General features: G+C 40.4%; 1 protein-coding gene across 2 annotated transcripts in view; it reads left to right on the top strand.

Moving 5' to 3' along the window:
- The window catches only part of Nr4a3 (nuclear receptor subfamily 4 group A member 3), a 38,810-nt gene extending 24,863 nt beyond the window's left edge, over positions 1-13,947 (top strand). For both annotated transcript variants that reach the window (XM_046457447.2, XM_046457449.2), the window contains exon 8: positions 10,564-13,947. In XM_046457447.2, the coding sequence (XP_046313403.1) occupies positions 10,564-10,811 (248 nt within the window). In that variant the 3' untranslated portion in view covers positions 10,812-13,947. The remainder of the gene's footprint in view (positions 1-10,563) is intronic.
- Positions 13,948-14,206: the final 259 nt, after the last annotated feature.

Here is a 14,206-nt window from a genome sequence, read left to right as displayed (position 1 = left end):
TGGTTGATGAGACACTCACTTCTTTTGATGAGGCTGCTACCAACTTCTAAGAAGTCTACCGACTTCTACATATGAAACAAAAACAAAGGCAGTCTCAAAAGAGTATGGATTCCATCTAGAGGGCTTTCCAATAGCATGCCACAGCACCTAAAGAAAACAAGCACATTTAAGGCCCAAGTGTTTTATTCCAGCAAGATTGTTAATGAAACTGGTTCAGAGGCTTCCTTTGCCTCAAAGCTCTTCAACTTGATTTTAGAACCATTCAGCTCTTCCTAGGACAGTTAGACATTCAATACCACAACCTGTGGAATTTAGTTCATTTTAAGAAGACAAAAAACAAAAATTAGACCCAGCCTCAGATTTCTGCCAGCAAAACCAGACCATTGCCACATCTCCATGGAGATGGGTCTTAGGTCTAGTTAATCGATGTATGTCCACTTACCTAGGTGCTGTGACACCTGCCATTACTTTTCAAGTTGATAGTACACATCCCTGGAAGAGACAGAACACACAGACTCTTGCATGTGAGGGAGGGTGTTGAGTGCTCAGTGGAGATGAGGGTGTGAGTACAAAGTGCTGAGAGACTATTGGTGAGGGTGGTCTTCTCAGAAGAGACCACAGACAGGAGTTGGTCCTTCATGAGAGCAGAGGCTGTCTCCAGGCTAGGAGAGAAGGAAGGAGAATTCCAGGCATGAATAAAAAATATTGAAATGACTGAATAATAGAGTGATGGGAGATGCTACTGGGCAACAGGCCAGGTGGGGCAGGGTATGAAGAACATTCCACCTCTAAGTGGGCAGGGGGAGTTTATCTTGAGAGCAGTGGGTGCCACAGAAGTTTTGTCCAGAGGAGCATGATGCCCAGGCTCACACTTTAGAAAGATCTACCCTGACTTATGGTTTTGAGCACAAATTAGGGCAGGAAGGAGACTAAAAGTAAAACAGTGGCCGGTTCTACAGTGATAGCTGTGGCTTAAGAGGAGGTCTCGCCCCAGAAGCCTACATCTCTTTGGTGATTGTTGTTTTCCTCTTCAAGTGGAAATTGATGGGTAACTTAGAGACTAGGATATGTGGATGCTTGGCAGTCTCTACCAGGGGAGATTGGCAGTTCAGTGTGGAGTACAGAGTCAGAAGGGTGGGGACAGTCTTTGTCCCATTTGCTGTGTGCTGTGGTTATAGCTGTTCAGCCTCCTGCCCATTCATATGGAGACTTCCTGGAGGAGGCGGTAATTTGGCATGGCAGAAATAGCATGGATTTTGGAATCAAACATCCCTTTATTAATCTGTGATGCCATATTTATTAAGTATGTACTATTGAGTAATGGATTTCTTCTCTCTGAACTTCCCCATTCTGTAAAATGTGAATAACAATATCTATTCCATGGGGTGACTGTGTGGATTACAGAAAGCTGAGTTTGTGGTGTAGCCAAGCTGAACTCAGGATAGACACACAATCCGCCTGCCTTCCTGCTTGGGGTGATGGTGGCAGAGGCTCTCTTCCCTCTCCCCCAACCCCAATTAAGCGTATGCCTGTTCCTTCCCCTTGGAAGCCCTGTCTGGTCTGAAATCAAACCTAGCAGTGGAAGGAAACAGGTGATGGCTTTAGAAGGCAGTAGGTTTGGGGACTGTTTCCTTGGATCCTTGAGAGAGAAGCTTGAGGGAGGACACAGTATTAAAATAATTAAGCTGCACTTTCCAAGGGCCTAGGGGCTTATGGCTGTGTCTTTCGTCCTCCCCCACAAGGCAGCTCTGGTTCCAGTCCTCAGTCCAGCCAGCCTGTGCAGAGCCGGCTGTTACAGAGGCCGTGGTTATAACCCACAAGGAAAATAAGTCAGCACTCTCTTGTGATTGATGGCTGGGTGTGAAGTCTGTAAAGCGTCAGGAAATAGCAGAAGAGGGGCTGCCTGGGAAGCAGAACATATTGTTGTGGACAGTAACTTTCATTTGATTGTGGGCTCACATGAATCTTCTGAATAAGTTCCATTATCATAAAGAGGAATTGTGGAAAGTCAACTGGGCTATGGGTATTAGAAAAATCATCCCAGAATTATCTGTTGGTAAACCAGAGAAGAATTCATAAAAGTGAAATAGGGTCTTAGGAGTTTAGCCAGTCTTGTTTCCAGGATAAACATTAAGAACCTGGAAAATATTGGTGACTTAGATAAACATGGCTTCCCCTCCACCCCAATTCTTTTTCCTTCTTCCTCCTATTCTCTCTAGGCCCCCTCATGAAAAACTAGGTGCTGAGGCGGGGCAGGAAATGGTTTCTTTTAAGATCACTCTCCCTTCCTACAGTGATAGGGAGTTCCCCACAGTTGTGGTTTTAAATGTTTTTAGGTCCCTGGTTTATATACCCTAACCTTTACCTTTGGCCAGTGTTACATTCCTGGAGTAATGGAAATACTTTACTTCTGATGGGATGCCAGTGTGTTGATATCTGGTGTAGTTGATTGTGTTTAATAAATAAGAAGCCCTCCAAACAGAAGTTAGTGTGGAATTACCATTTTATAACTATCCATTTATTAAATAAGTATGAGCCAGGAACTGTGATAGTCCCTTGGGATGTGAAGATGAGCAGACATGGACTCTGGTGTTGGGAAGTGTATAGTCTACCGGGAAGTCACATATGATTGTGATATAATGAACTCCATGTATGGTGATGACTGCTCATATCCTGAAAAAGGACTAATTCTGTGCAGGAGACGTCCAGATAAATTGCCAGCTGTTAGTGGGTGCAGACAGTGGAGGTGTTGGTCATGAATGACTTCCTAAAGCAGTAGCATCAATCAGGACATGGGAAGATATAAAGAACATTCCAGATCAAGGAAACCAGATGCCACGGGCATGATAGTGGAACACCTAAGCACATTTGGGGGAAAACATGTGCATTATGCACGTATTAAATCATATCTATGATCTCAGTAGAAAGTAGAGGGCAAGGAACAGAGTGCGATGACCATATGTTCTGGAGTGAGCCTGAGAGAGCAGATAGGAAACCACTGTGGGTTATGGTTCCCAGGACTCGTGGTGAGAGCATGTCCTGCACTTAGGGGAAATTGAAAAGATTTTCAGGGCAACAACTGCATCTGGGAGACGTTGACCTTATGACCTGATATTATGACCTAACCTCGGAGAAAAATGCGTTTTCCACATAGTAATAGGGGAAAATAGATGGAAAGGATTGTTTTGGACCAGATGGTGGAGGGCATCTCGAATGTCCCCAAATGCCACTTTGAAAAAAAAAAAGTTCCCCATGGCCTTCTTTTCCACACTCAGGTCTTCTGCCAGGCAAGACAATGACCCCTTTCTCTTCTCTTAGTATTTTTCTTGGTCTTAATGGAACATGACCTCTAAGATGGAAGAGGAGGAAGGAAGGCAGAATCAAGAGCAGAAAGTGGTGAAACGGTGATGTGATAGGGACAGACAAGTGGCTGATCCTGCCACACCTTCCACCACCTGTCTTTCCAGAGCTCCCCTGGTGGTTACCTGGTTACCTGGTTACCCTGTTTTTTGCATCAGCTATGGCCATCGGCAACATTACTAGGAAAACTAGGTGTAAAACTGTCAAGTAATATAGTTTGAAAAAGAGTGGCTCCAGGGGAGATTAGAGATCTGAGTTCAAGTTTTTACCAGCCCACTTCCTATATAAACAAGCTTGGGAAATTTCTTACCTTCTCTGAATATCAGCTTTCTCATTTCTTAAAGGGACATGCCTAAGGTAAGATGAAAAACAGAAATTTATTGTTTGTACTTCTGGAGGCCAGGGAGTCTGAGATCAAGGCAGCCACAGGTTTGGTGTCTGGTCTGTTTCACAGGTGGTGCCTTCTTACTGTTCCTCATATGGGAGAAAGGACAAACAAGTTCCTTTGAGCCTCTTCCATTAGGCCACTAACCACGTTCATGAGGGCTCTTTCCTCATGATCTTAAGGCCCCACCTCTTAATACCATCACATTGGGGATTAGGTTTCAACACATCAATGGGACAGGGTGGGAAACAAGCATTCAGACCATGGCAGATAATGCTGACTATGTGTAGGTTTCTTGTCAAAATTGAATGAGTTAAGGTGTACTTTGCAGAGAAAAAAATTAAGACAAACCTGCAGTGTTATTATCCTAAATGTTAGCTATCTTACATTTTTTATGGATTCTCAGGAGAATAGCTAGCTCTTCTTGTAAGTGTACAAGGCAGATAATATTTATGGAGTATCAGCTACGTGCCAGGTACACAATCCTTTACCCTGAAAGAGTCTGTGGTCTTGTTGGAGAGACTGACATCCACCTACTCAAGGACAGTCAGACTGAAAAGTACTACCACACCTCAACACAGACTGCCAACTGGCTTGTGGCTTCCTGACCAGCGTGGGCTCAGTGTCTCTGGAGCTGGCTGTAGGTAAAGGATGTCATATGTGACATGAGAAGTAGCAGTGACATGGCTTCCTAGAGAAAGAGGTGGAGCTCAGAACAGGAAGTCCTATTTCTTGGTGCTTTTGGTTACAAATACATTTCTCCTGCCTCTCCTTCCCCTTTGGCTGGAATTGTTGGCTGTCTCTGAGCCAGCCTACTCAAAAAGAGAGCTCATTTTTCCTTGAGGGGGCTCCTGACAGCTACCACCCATCCCTTTCCTCATCCCCTGCTTTCTGCCAGGAAGAAGATAATTTGATATTCCTTGTATGGACTTCAGAAGCAGAACTGAAAATATAAGATAGCAAAATTTAGCTCAATATAAGAAACTACGACAGAATTATTTGAAACTAGAATAAGCTCCCCTAGTGAGTGAATTCTCATAGACAGAATTCTCTAAAATGGAATGAGCTGCTTTGGAGAGTGAGTTCACTGCCTGGGGGTTGACAGAGGGAGGCTGGATGAATCCTAGGGACAGATGAGTTAAGCAAGTTCTAGGGACCAGGACTGACTAGAGCAGAGCTCCAGCTCTCACATGCACACACACACACCATCTTGTTAAGGTACAGATTCTGATGAGGTGGGTCTGGGGCAGGGCTTGAGATTCTGCGTTCCTAACCAGATGCTACTTGATGCTACTGATCTGGGGACCATTCCCTATTGGCTATGGGGATTCTCTGAAAATAATAGCTACCATTTTTAAATACTCAGTGCTAGGCTCTACACATGTTGATTTGCTTGATGTTGTTTAATAAATGAATTTGGAATTACCTGAGATGGGTTACAGCAGAGACAGGAAGCAGGAATACTAGTCAGGAGCTACTAAAACATTTTAGGTAGCAGGTATTGAACACCTAGTTGAGAGGAAGTTGGTACTGAAGAGGAGATAGATGCAAAGAACATCGCAGAGATAATAACTGAATTTCTTTCCTTTTTTTTTAAAGAGAGAGAGAGAGAATTTTTTAAATATTTATTTTATTTTATTTTTTTAGTTTTCGGCGGACACAACATCTTTGTTTTTTTGTTTTTTGTATGTGGTGCTGAGGATCGAACCCTGGCTGCACGCATGGCAGGCGAGCGCGCTACCGCTTGAGCCACATCCCCAGCCCCTAACTGAATTTCTTGGGACAAATTCAATCAATGGGCCACTCAGGGAAGGAATTGTCAGATTATTATGAGAGGGGTGGGGAAGATTGTGATATCATTAATAAACGAATCAGAAACCTGGCTGATTTGAAAGGAAACATAATGAGTTTTAAATGTAGAGGATATTTGCAAATATTTGTTAAGTGCTCTCTAAATGCTAGGCGTTATTCCAAATACTTTACATGTAATAACTCCTTTAATTCTCACAACAGCCCATGAAACAACTGCCAATATTATCCCTATTTTTTTAAATGTGGAAACAGACCTGAAGTTACCAAGCTAGGGGGTATAGCCAGGAAATCTGGTTCCAAAGCTTCTGATATGGGAGGTTTCTAAAGCTCTTTGCTATTACTGTTATAATAACTGCCAATCTGTGTACAACTTTAGTATTTCATTACAACTTACAACTTTAGTATTTCATTAACCATTTTTAACATGTCCTTGATCCTCTGCTTATATATTCATTTAACAGCTATTTATTGGATGTCACGTAGTTCTAGGCTTGGGGCTGGAAACACAGTGGCGAACAAATACAGTCCACTTCTCCGTGGACCTTGAGTTTGATGAAAGAGGCAGGCAACTGTCACCTATATATCTGATTTCAAAGTATTATATCCTGCAAAGGGCATGAGAAGAATGCCATGGGAGAATGTGATCTAGACTAGGAACAAAAAGGAAAGCCTCCCTGAAGAAATACTTGGACCAAGATCTAAAAAAGGAATAGGTCTTAACCAGATGAAGATGGAAAAACATGAGCATGAACCCAATCAAGATCTTCCCTCTCCCCACTCTCCCCCCTCTCTGCCCCTGCCCCCTCCTGTTCTCTCCTGCTCAGCAAAGACATCTGGCACAGGTGAACAAAATGCGCAGACATCCAGCTGTGTCCTTAGGTGTTAACTGCACACACAGGTTAAGATCTGCTGTCTTCACTGCTCCAACCCCAGCAGCTATAACATTTCGATGGAATGGGTGCTCAAAAAATATTTTTGAAAGAAGTAGGTATACAGAAAGTCAGAGGGTATGTTAGGGAGACTGGGATAGAAGATTCTTCTTAACAATTAGAGATGTTCAAAGAAAGAAAATAGACAGGTATAAAAGAAGTATCTCTGCACTTGACATTAAAGAAATATCTTCTTTAATGAAAGAAATTAGCCACTTGATAATTTTGTCCCAGGGCAAGTCACTTAACTCTTTGAGTCTTAGCCTTAACTATTCATTAAAAATAATCTTTAGCCTGCCTAATTCACCAGGTTGTTGTGAGGTGAGATAAAATAATCAAAATAAAAGAGTCTAATACAAAGTGCTAGTAAATATATTTTTCTTATCAGGCTGAGATAGTGACACTCACAGTTCAGCTGGTACCTATGTCTCCTTGCACTATCTCATAGTAGAGATTCCTCTCTTAGGTGGAAATTTGAACTTAGTGATTCAAATCCTTTCTAAGTTACATACATAAATCTATTATTTGACAATTATTATTTGACATAAATCTATTGGGCTACATAAATCTATTATTTGACAATTTTTGTAAGTTGTACTTTGAATACATACTGCCTGAGTTAAAATACTGAAGTATGGGATAAATATTATGTAGATCAAAATGTAAAAAAAAAAAAAAAAAAATGCCAAGAAACTTGTTTTGTAATGGCAGACACAGATCTTAAACCAAAATCTTCTTTGTAAAAATTATCCATAAAGGAGAAAATCCAAATGTCTGATTGCCCCCAGAATGTATGAACTTTCCATACATCAGCTGTGCAGCTATGTTTACCAAGCTGTAAGAAGAAAGGGGTCCCTTCATCTAAATGTCAGTGATTGGGGTTTTAAGGAATTTCAAATGGCTGGGAAGGTACCAGACACTTAGTGACTCCCTAGTGATGTAAAAATCCTGCTAGCTGCTGGCAATAGTTTGCATGGATACTGATTTTATCTTAGCCCTTTTGGAAAAGTAAAGAAGCCACAAATCCAGTGGCTGTTCAAAACAACAAAGGAGGGTTGAGGTGCCTTTGGCTTCCAACAGGAGTGTCTCTGAATTCCTCAAGGAATTCCAGGCCTAGGGTTGATCCAGCTGGCAGGAGGTATCGATCTCCACTTGAATTCACTGAATAAATAATGGTTGCCATAGTTATTGAGCAGGCGCAACTGGCTGGAGAGCAGGGAAAACTACGAGGCCCCTTCTGTGAGTTTGGCCATGAGAAAGTCTGGCTACAGGGTTCTACAGTCAGCCCCCTCCAGAAATCCAGCCAGCAAATTGCTCAGTTTCTTCATCCCCATAATGAATATAGGATCTCCAATATTCTGTAAGACATGAGGCACCAAAAGGAAGGGAAAGCTCACAATTCAGGACACTGGTATTTAATTCTGAGAAACGCATCTCTCCCTGGCTTGTGAATCTAATTTAATATATCTCAGCGCTAATAGAATTTAGTATCAGCAAGATGGTGCTTGACCACATTATAGCTACTAGAGGCCTTCACAAAGCAGCGGCTCCTATTTTCTATTTTAACATTATTATACAAACAGCACTAACCTGGAGATTTTAAAAGAAAGGTAGAAAAGTTATCCAACTCTCTCATAAATATTTTCACATTTTTTTGTTTCCTTTCCTCCTCTACATGCAGAAATAATTTTTGCATAGATGTGATCACAGCCTAGATACTCTTTAATATTTTACCCTTTATTTGACGATATAGGTGTTTTTCCATGTTACCTCAAACTCTTCATGTCTGTCCTTTTTAATGTCTACAGAATCTTTCATTAAGTGGACATGCCATTTTTTATGCAACAATCCACTGATTCTTTAACGCCTTAGCTTTTTCCAGTGTTTTGCTTGTTTTTGTTATTGGAGTTTGGGGTGTTTAAAAGATAATATGCACCAAACTTCTATATACATACAGTTGTGTTTTTTTCTGTTGAATTTTTCCTTTGGATAAATCCCAAGAGTGGGATTACTTGGTCAGAGACTATGAACATTTTGTAGCTCTTGAAATTTATTATAAAATTTGCAGCTTGCTTTTTATGCTTTCTTTTTTTGGGAGGGTGTGGGGAGGGCAGAACATCACAGCAGTCAGGATTTCTTTTGAAGTTCATGATTAGGTCCTTTTGAGACTGAAACACAGGGTCTATGTATTTAGTATAGATAAGCCAAGGGGAAAGGTTTGCACCTGGGCTGATTAGGTAATAATTCCCTGGGGAAAGTAAAGGCATGCATTGCAGAGCTTGGGAATTAGGGGACTTCATTGCTCCATCTTGCAGTTGTGGTCATTGTCTTAAGGTGCTGACTCTCCCACGTGCATGGCATTACACAGTGGACAGAATGCTTTCATGTAATGCCATCTTAGTTGAGCCCCACAACTGCCCACAGAGGTAGGGTTTTGTTATAGTCACCACCCCATCATTCCCATTTTCCTATAAAGACACTGAACCTTAGAGAGATTAGGTCACACTTAAGTGTGTAAGTGTGCCAGTAAGTGATAGAATCAGCCCTGGAATTCAGCTCTAACTCCAAGCCCAGTACTCCTTTCTCTATACCGTGTTGCTTTGAGAAGAGACACCTGCAAATCATAATCCACTGAGGTACCGTCCATTGCTGGCAATTATCATGGTAGCGCTTTAATGTAATAGATCAGAGCTGGAAAGGATTTTAGAGGTCATTAAATCCAACCTCCTCCCTTGACAAGGTCCTAGAGAGATAGCAACTCTCCCAAGTCACATACAACTAGCCTTTTCGGGGGAGATTGCAGATTTCCTGGTTCCCAGGCCTCTCTTATTTGAGACAAGAAAAGAGAAAAATGTGTGGCTCGATGCTTCATTTTCTGATTGGCTCTTGCTTTGGGGAATAACTTTTCAAACAAAATATCTCCGACTAAAATAACTAAATCTAGGGGAAATTAGAAACTAATGTTTGATTTTCCTTTAGAGGGATGTCTTCCATCTCTGAAGAATTATGATTTTTTACATGTAAATACAATGAAAGAAGAAAACTTTTGAGATAACAGAGACCAAGCTTGGATCTTAGGAAAGAGGCATTGCTATTTAAAGGCTGAGGGAGAGCTGGGAGACTTGTATTGGGTGTCAGGCTCCTTTCTCATTCTAGGGAGATGCAGCGGTGGCTGCATAAGAGTATAGAATCTGCTTTGAAGCTGTGGTTCAAATTCCAGCTTTTAGCAGCTGGGTGGCTTTGGGAAAATGTCTCAACTTTATTCAAAAAAGTAGACCATAATATTTAACATGGGGATCATTTTATATATTGTTTTAAAAAATATCAGATAGTGGTTTTCGTGTGTTAGCATGTTATTAAATGCTTGCACTACATCCTTCCAGACCTCTTCCACTTCTCTTTGACTTTTCAGCCTCAATGGCAAGATAACACATGTATTTTTTACAGAGCATCAGGTGTAGTTCAGTGGGTGTTTCGAAGGGGGGTGGGGGGAGAAAAAGAAAGAGAAAAGCTGGAATCTTCTCAATCTGGTTAGCCTGAAAACAGAATGCACTTTGGATTGGGTCTTACAGGGCAGCTCTTGCATTAGCAAATAGAACATTACAGCCTCTCCACCTCCCTCAAGTAAATTCATTTGCCTAGTTGTGTTTTCGGTTCACTCTGAAAGAGACTTGTCTACTACTGATAGGGCTTTTGTGAAACCTTAGCAGGATAATGTATACAAAATAGTAACAGCCCTGTCATGCACTCAGCATGGCTGTGTGCCAGAAATTGTGTGCTTCACTCATGTTATTCACCTAAGTTGGCCCTCCCAGAGTTGATCATTCTGTTCATCTCATAAGGAAATGGAGGTAAAGAAACTTCCTCAATGACAGGCAGCAAGTTAAGTGTCAGGACTGGGATTCAACCCCTAGTGTTGTTTGATACAGAGGCCAGGAACAAGCTCTCAGAGGAAGGGTATTTTGATCGTAAAACACCATTTCAACTGGCAGGAAGGGGCTCAGACCTTGATTAGGGATTTAAAGGGTCATGAGATACAGCCACCTCCTAAACTTGCCCTGTTCTATCCCTCTGCAGAAAGACATGGGTTAAAAGAACCAAAGAGAGTGGAGGAGCTATGCAACAAGATCACAAGCAGCTTAAAAGACCACCAGAGTAAGGGACAGGCTCTGGAGCCCACCGAGCCCAAGGTGCTGGGTGCCCTGGTAGAACTGAGGAAGATCTGCACCCTGGGCCTCCAGCGCATCTTCTACCTGAAGCTGGAAGACTTGGTGGCTCCGCCTTCCATCATCGACAAGCTCTTCCTGGATACCCTACCTTTCTAAGCCGGAGCAGCCTGAGCAGGGAGCAGCTTCTTCTGCTGGCACCTGCTTGCCAAGCAGCAAAGGGATGGGTCTGGACACGATCACTTTCTGTCCTTCCTTCAGAGAAAAAGCAGCTCCTGTAAAAGGCAAAAGACTTCTTCTTCTTTGTGGTTTTTTTTTTTTTCTTTTTTCTTTTTTTTTCTGGCAACTTTCCTTACAACCTAAAGCCAGAAAACTTGCAGAGAATTGTGTTGGGGTTGTGTTTTATAATTAGGCTTTGGAGGGTGGGGCTGGAGGGGTATAGTTCATGAGGGTTTTCTAAGAAATTGCTAAAAAAGCACTTTTGGATGATGCTATCCCAACAGGAAAAATAAAAGAAGAAGAAGAAGAGAAAAGGATAATATAACTGTTTTTAAACTCTTCCTGGGGAATACAATTATGGTTGCTTTGTATTTAAAAACAAGAACAGCCAAGGGTTGTTCACCAGGGTAGGATGTGTCTTAAGACTGATCCCTTTAGATCATACTTCCTGTACGTATGTGGTGCAAACAAGGCAGAAATTCCCTTTTCTTAATTTCTTTCAATTATTTTAACTAATGATGAAAGATGAAGGATTACCTACAAATCAGACATAGCAAAATGATAATGGCCGTTCGCTTCCATATACAAGTGCAATTTTTTAAAGTGCTGTCTTATTAAGTCTTGTTCATGAACTCTCCTTTATTTTCTATGGAAATAAAAAGGAGGCAGTCATGTTAGCAAGTGACATGCTAATTTTCCTAGCAAAAGGCTCCATCCACCCGCCCTGTAGAACCCTTCTGAGATCGAGCCCATCCAAGACTTTTTGGGCATTCTTGATAGAACTAGATCCCTGCTGACTGTTCAGCTATGCTGAAAGGGGATCAGATTATAAAATGGATTATATACACCTGTTCTGGTTGTGTTCCATCGACCCCACCAGAGTGTTCTAAACTTGCTTCAGTTGTAGCAGCTTACTGATACATTCATTCAAAAGCCAGAGAGGAGCATTTGATGAATCAGTCAAGTATTTGATCCCCAGATGAGAACATGCGAATGAGTAGAAACTGGGTCATACAGGGTAAGCACCAGGGACAATAAGGATTTTTATATATAAAATTTAATTTTTGTTATTGGTTAAAGAGACAATTTTGGAGAGTAAGCAAGTCTTCTTTTTTAAAAAAATAGTATTAATGTGAGTACTAGAAGAAATTAGTGGGCTGCGTTTCAACATTCCATGTTCGTACTCCCTTTTCTATGTTTCTACTGTTAATGCCATATGATTATGAGATAATTTGTTGCAGTGTCCTTATTTGTATAAACATTTGTATGCACGTTATATTGTAATAGCTTTGCCTGTATTTATTGCAAGACCACCAGCTCGTGGAAGCTGAGTTACAGAATAATTAAATGGGGTGTTCACAGTGACTTGGATACACCAGTTAGAAATTAAATAAACAAATATATATATATATATATAAATATAGCAGGTTACATATATATATTTATAATGTGTCTTTTTATTAACCATTTGTACAATAAATGTCACTTCCCATGCCGTTATTTTATGGTTCATTTGCAGTGACTTTTAAGGCAGTACTGTTTAGCACTTTGATATTAAAATTTTGCTTATGTTTTGCTAAATTCAAATAATGTTTGAAGATTTTTAGGTCTAAAAGTCTTTATATTATATACTCTGTATCAAGTCAAAATATCTTTGGCCATTTTGCTAAGAAACAAACTTTGAATGTCAAACTGATGTCACAGTAGTTTTTGTTAGCTTTAAATCATTTTTGCTTTAGTCTTTTTAAAGGAAAAAATAACAAAACTATGCTGTTTATATTGTCATTAAATTATACAATCAAATGCCAAATGAATTGCCTAATTGCTGCAAAGTATAACCCAGATAGCAAATCATATACTTTCTTTTCCAAGAGTCATTCTGATATTTGATCATGTATTATGTTTGTGTAAGCTTTTATGAAAGATTATTATTTTTATATCAAGATGATAGGGCCTGGAATGTTAGGATTTTGAAATGTTAGACTTGCAAAGGGCCTGACTTGTAAAACAGTCCAACTTCCTGAAATTAATAGAGGAGAAAACTGGGGCCCATTGAGGGATACAGAGTTACCCAAGGACAAACAGCTAGTAACAGAATCAAGACTAAGACTTAATTCACCTTCCATGGTCTTTCTTTCTCAACTTACTGCATCTATAGAAAAACAGGCTTTTACACATAACCATTAATATTAACATTTTACCTGAAGATAACTGTGAATAAGGTAGTACTTTTGCTTTAATTTTTTTTGAACCTATATGCAAACATAATGAACATTATTAAATATCAGGAAAGCTAACATTTCATACAAGATAGCTTCAGACCAAATTCAAATTGAATTTGAATAAATTAGAAGTACTGTGCATACATAACCTTCTTGTGCACCATGAGTATTTGGAAAGTTAATCCTTGTTTTGTCATGTCTGTGAAGGAAAAGCAAAGCAAAACAAAAACACAGAGCCCTAGAGAAATGCTGTTACATTTTTTTTTTTTAACATCCTTCAGATCTAAGGAAAAGGACTTTTTTTTTAGCCCTCCTATCTATTGATTGGAAGGCATGAAGAAGCTTTTCTAGTTATAGGTCCAGACACCAGTGCTGAAAATAAAGATGATAGCCAGTGTTCTTCTGTCTTCCATAGTTACTACAACTATGAGAGCCTCCCAAGTCAGCGATCAATTCAATTTTCTCTCTCTCACCCTCTCTCTTTCTCTCTCTCTCTCTCTCTCTCTCTCTCTCTCTCTCTCTCTCTCTCTCTTTTTGTCTTAATGTTGACACACCAGTGTATAGAGTGGATGACCACACTAGCTCAGAAGAGGACAAGAAGCATTGAAGCAGGTGATTCTTCCCCTTGTGGGAGAGCTCTCTCAGTGTGAACATGCCTTCCGTGGGCGGAAATCAGGAATCCACCAGCTGTTAATGGAGAGTGCCTTGCTTTTATTTCAGATAGCAGAGTTTTCCCAAGTTCCTCTGCTCCTCCAACAGCATTGCTCTTTAGTGTGTGTTAACCTGTGGTTTGAAAGAAATGCTCTTGTACATTAACAATGTAAATTTAAACGATTAAATTAAATTACATTTTACCAATGGCTGCTGGTGTGTTGAATAAGCATGCTTCATTTAACAGTTTTCTCTTAATCATTTATATAATAGTATTTGCTGTGAACTCTTAAGCACATCCCAAAATGGATTTTTTAAAAGGCTTAGTAATGCTGAAAAATTAATAGGCATTCTGAATTGGAAATAGATTAAACCTCACTGATTGGAAAGAAGGACACTCTAAATTCAATAACCATTTATTGACTACTTCCTGGGGGCAAAGCTTTCCTGGGTGTTCTGAGG

Source organism: Marmota monax, unplaced genomic scaffold (assembly GCF_021218885.2).
Source record: "Marmota monax isolate L192 unplaced genomic scaffold, Marmota_monax_Labrador192_F-V1.1 WCK01_AAM20220418_F8-fsc00069, whole genome shotgun sequence".
NCBI lineage: Eukaryota > Metazoa > Chordata > Mammalia > Rodentia > Sciuridae > Marmota > Marmota monax.
The sequence above is the reverse complement of the archived record's forward strand: the minus strand, read 5'-3'. Positions and strand labels throughout refer to the sequence as shown.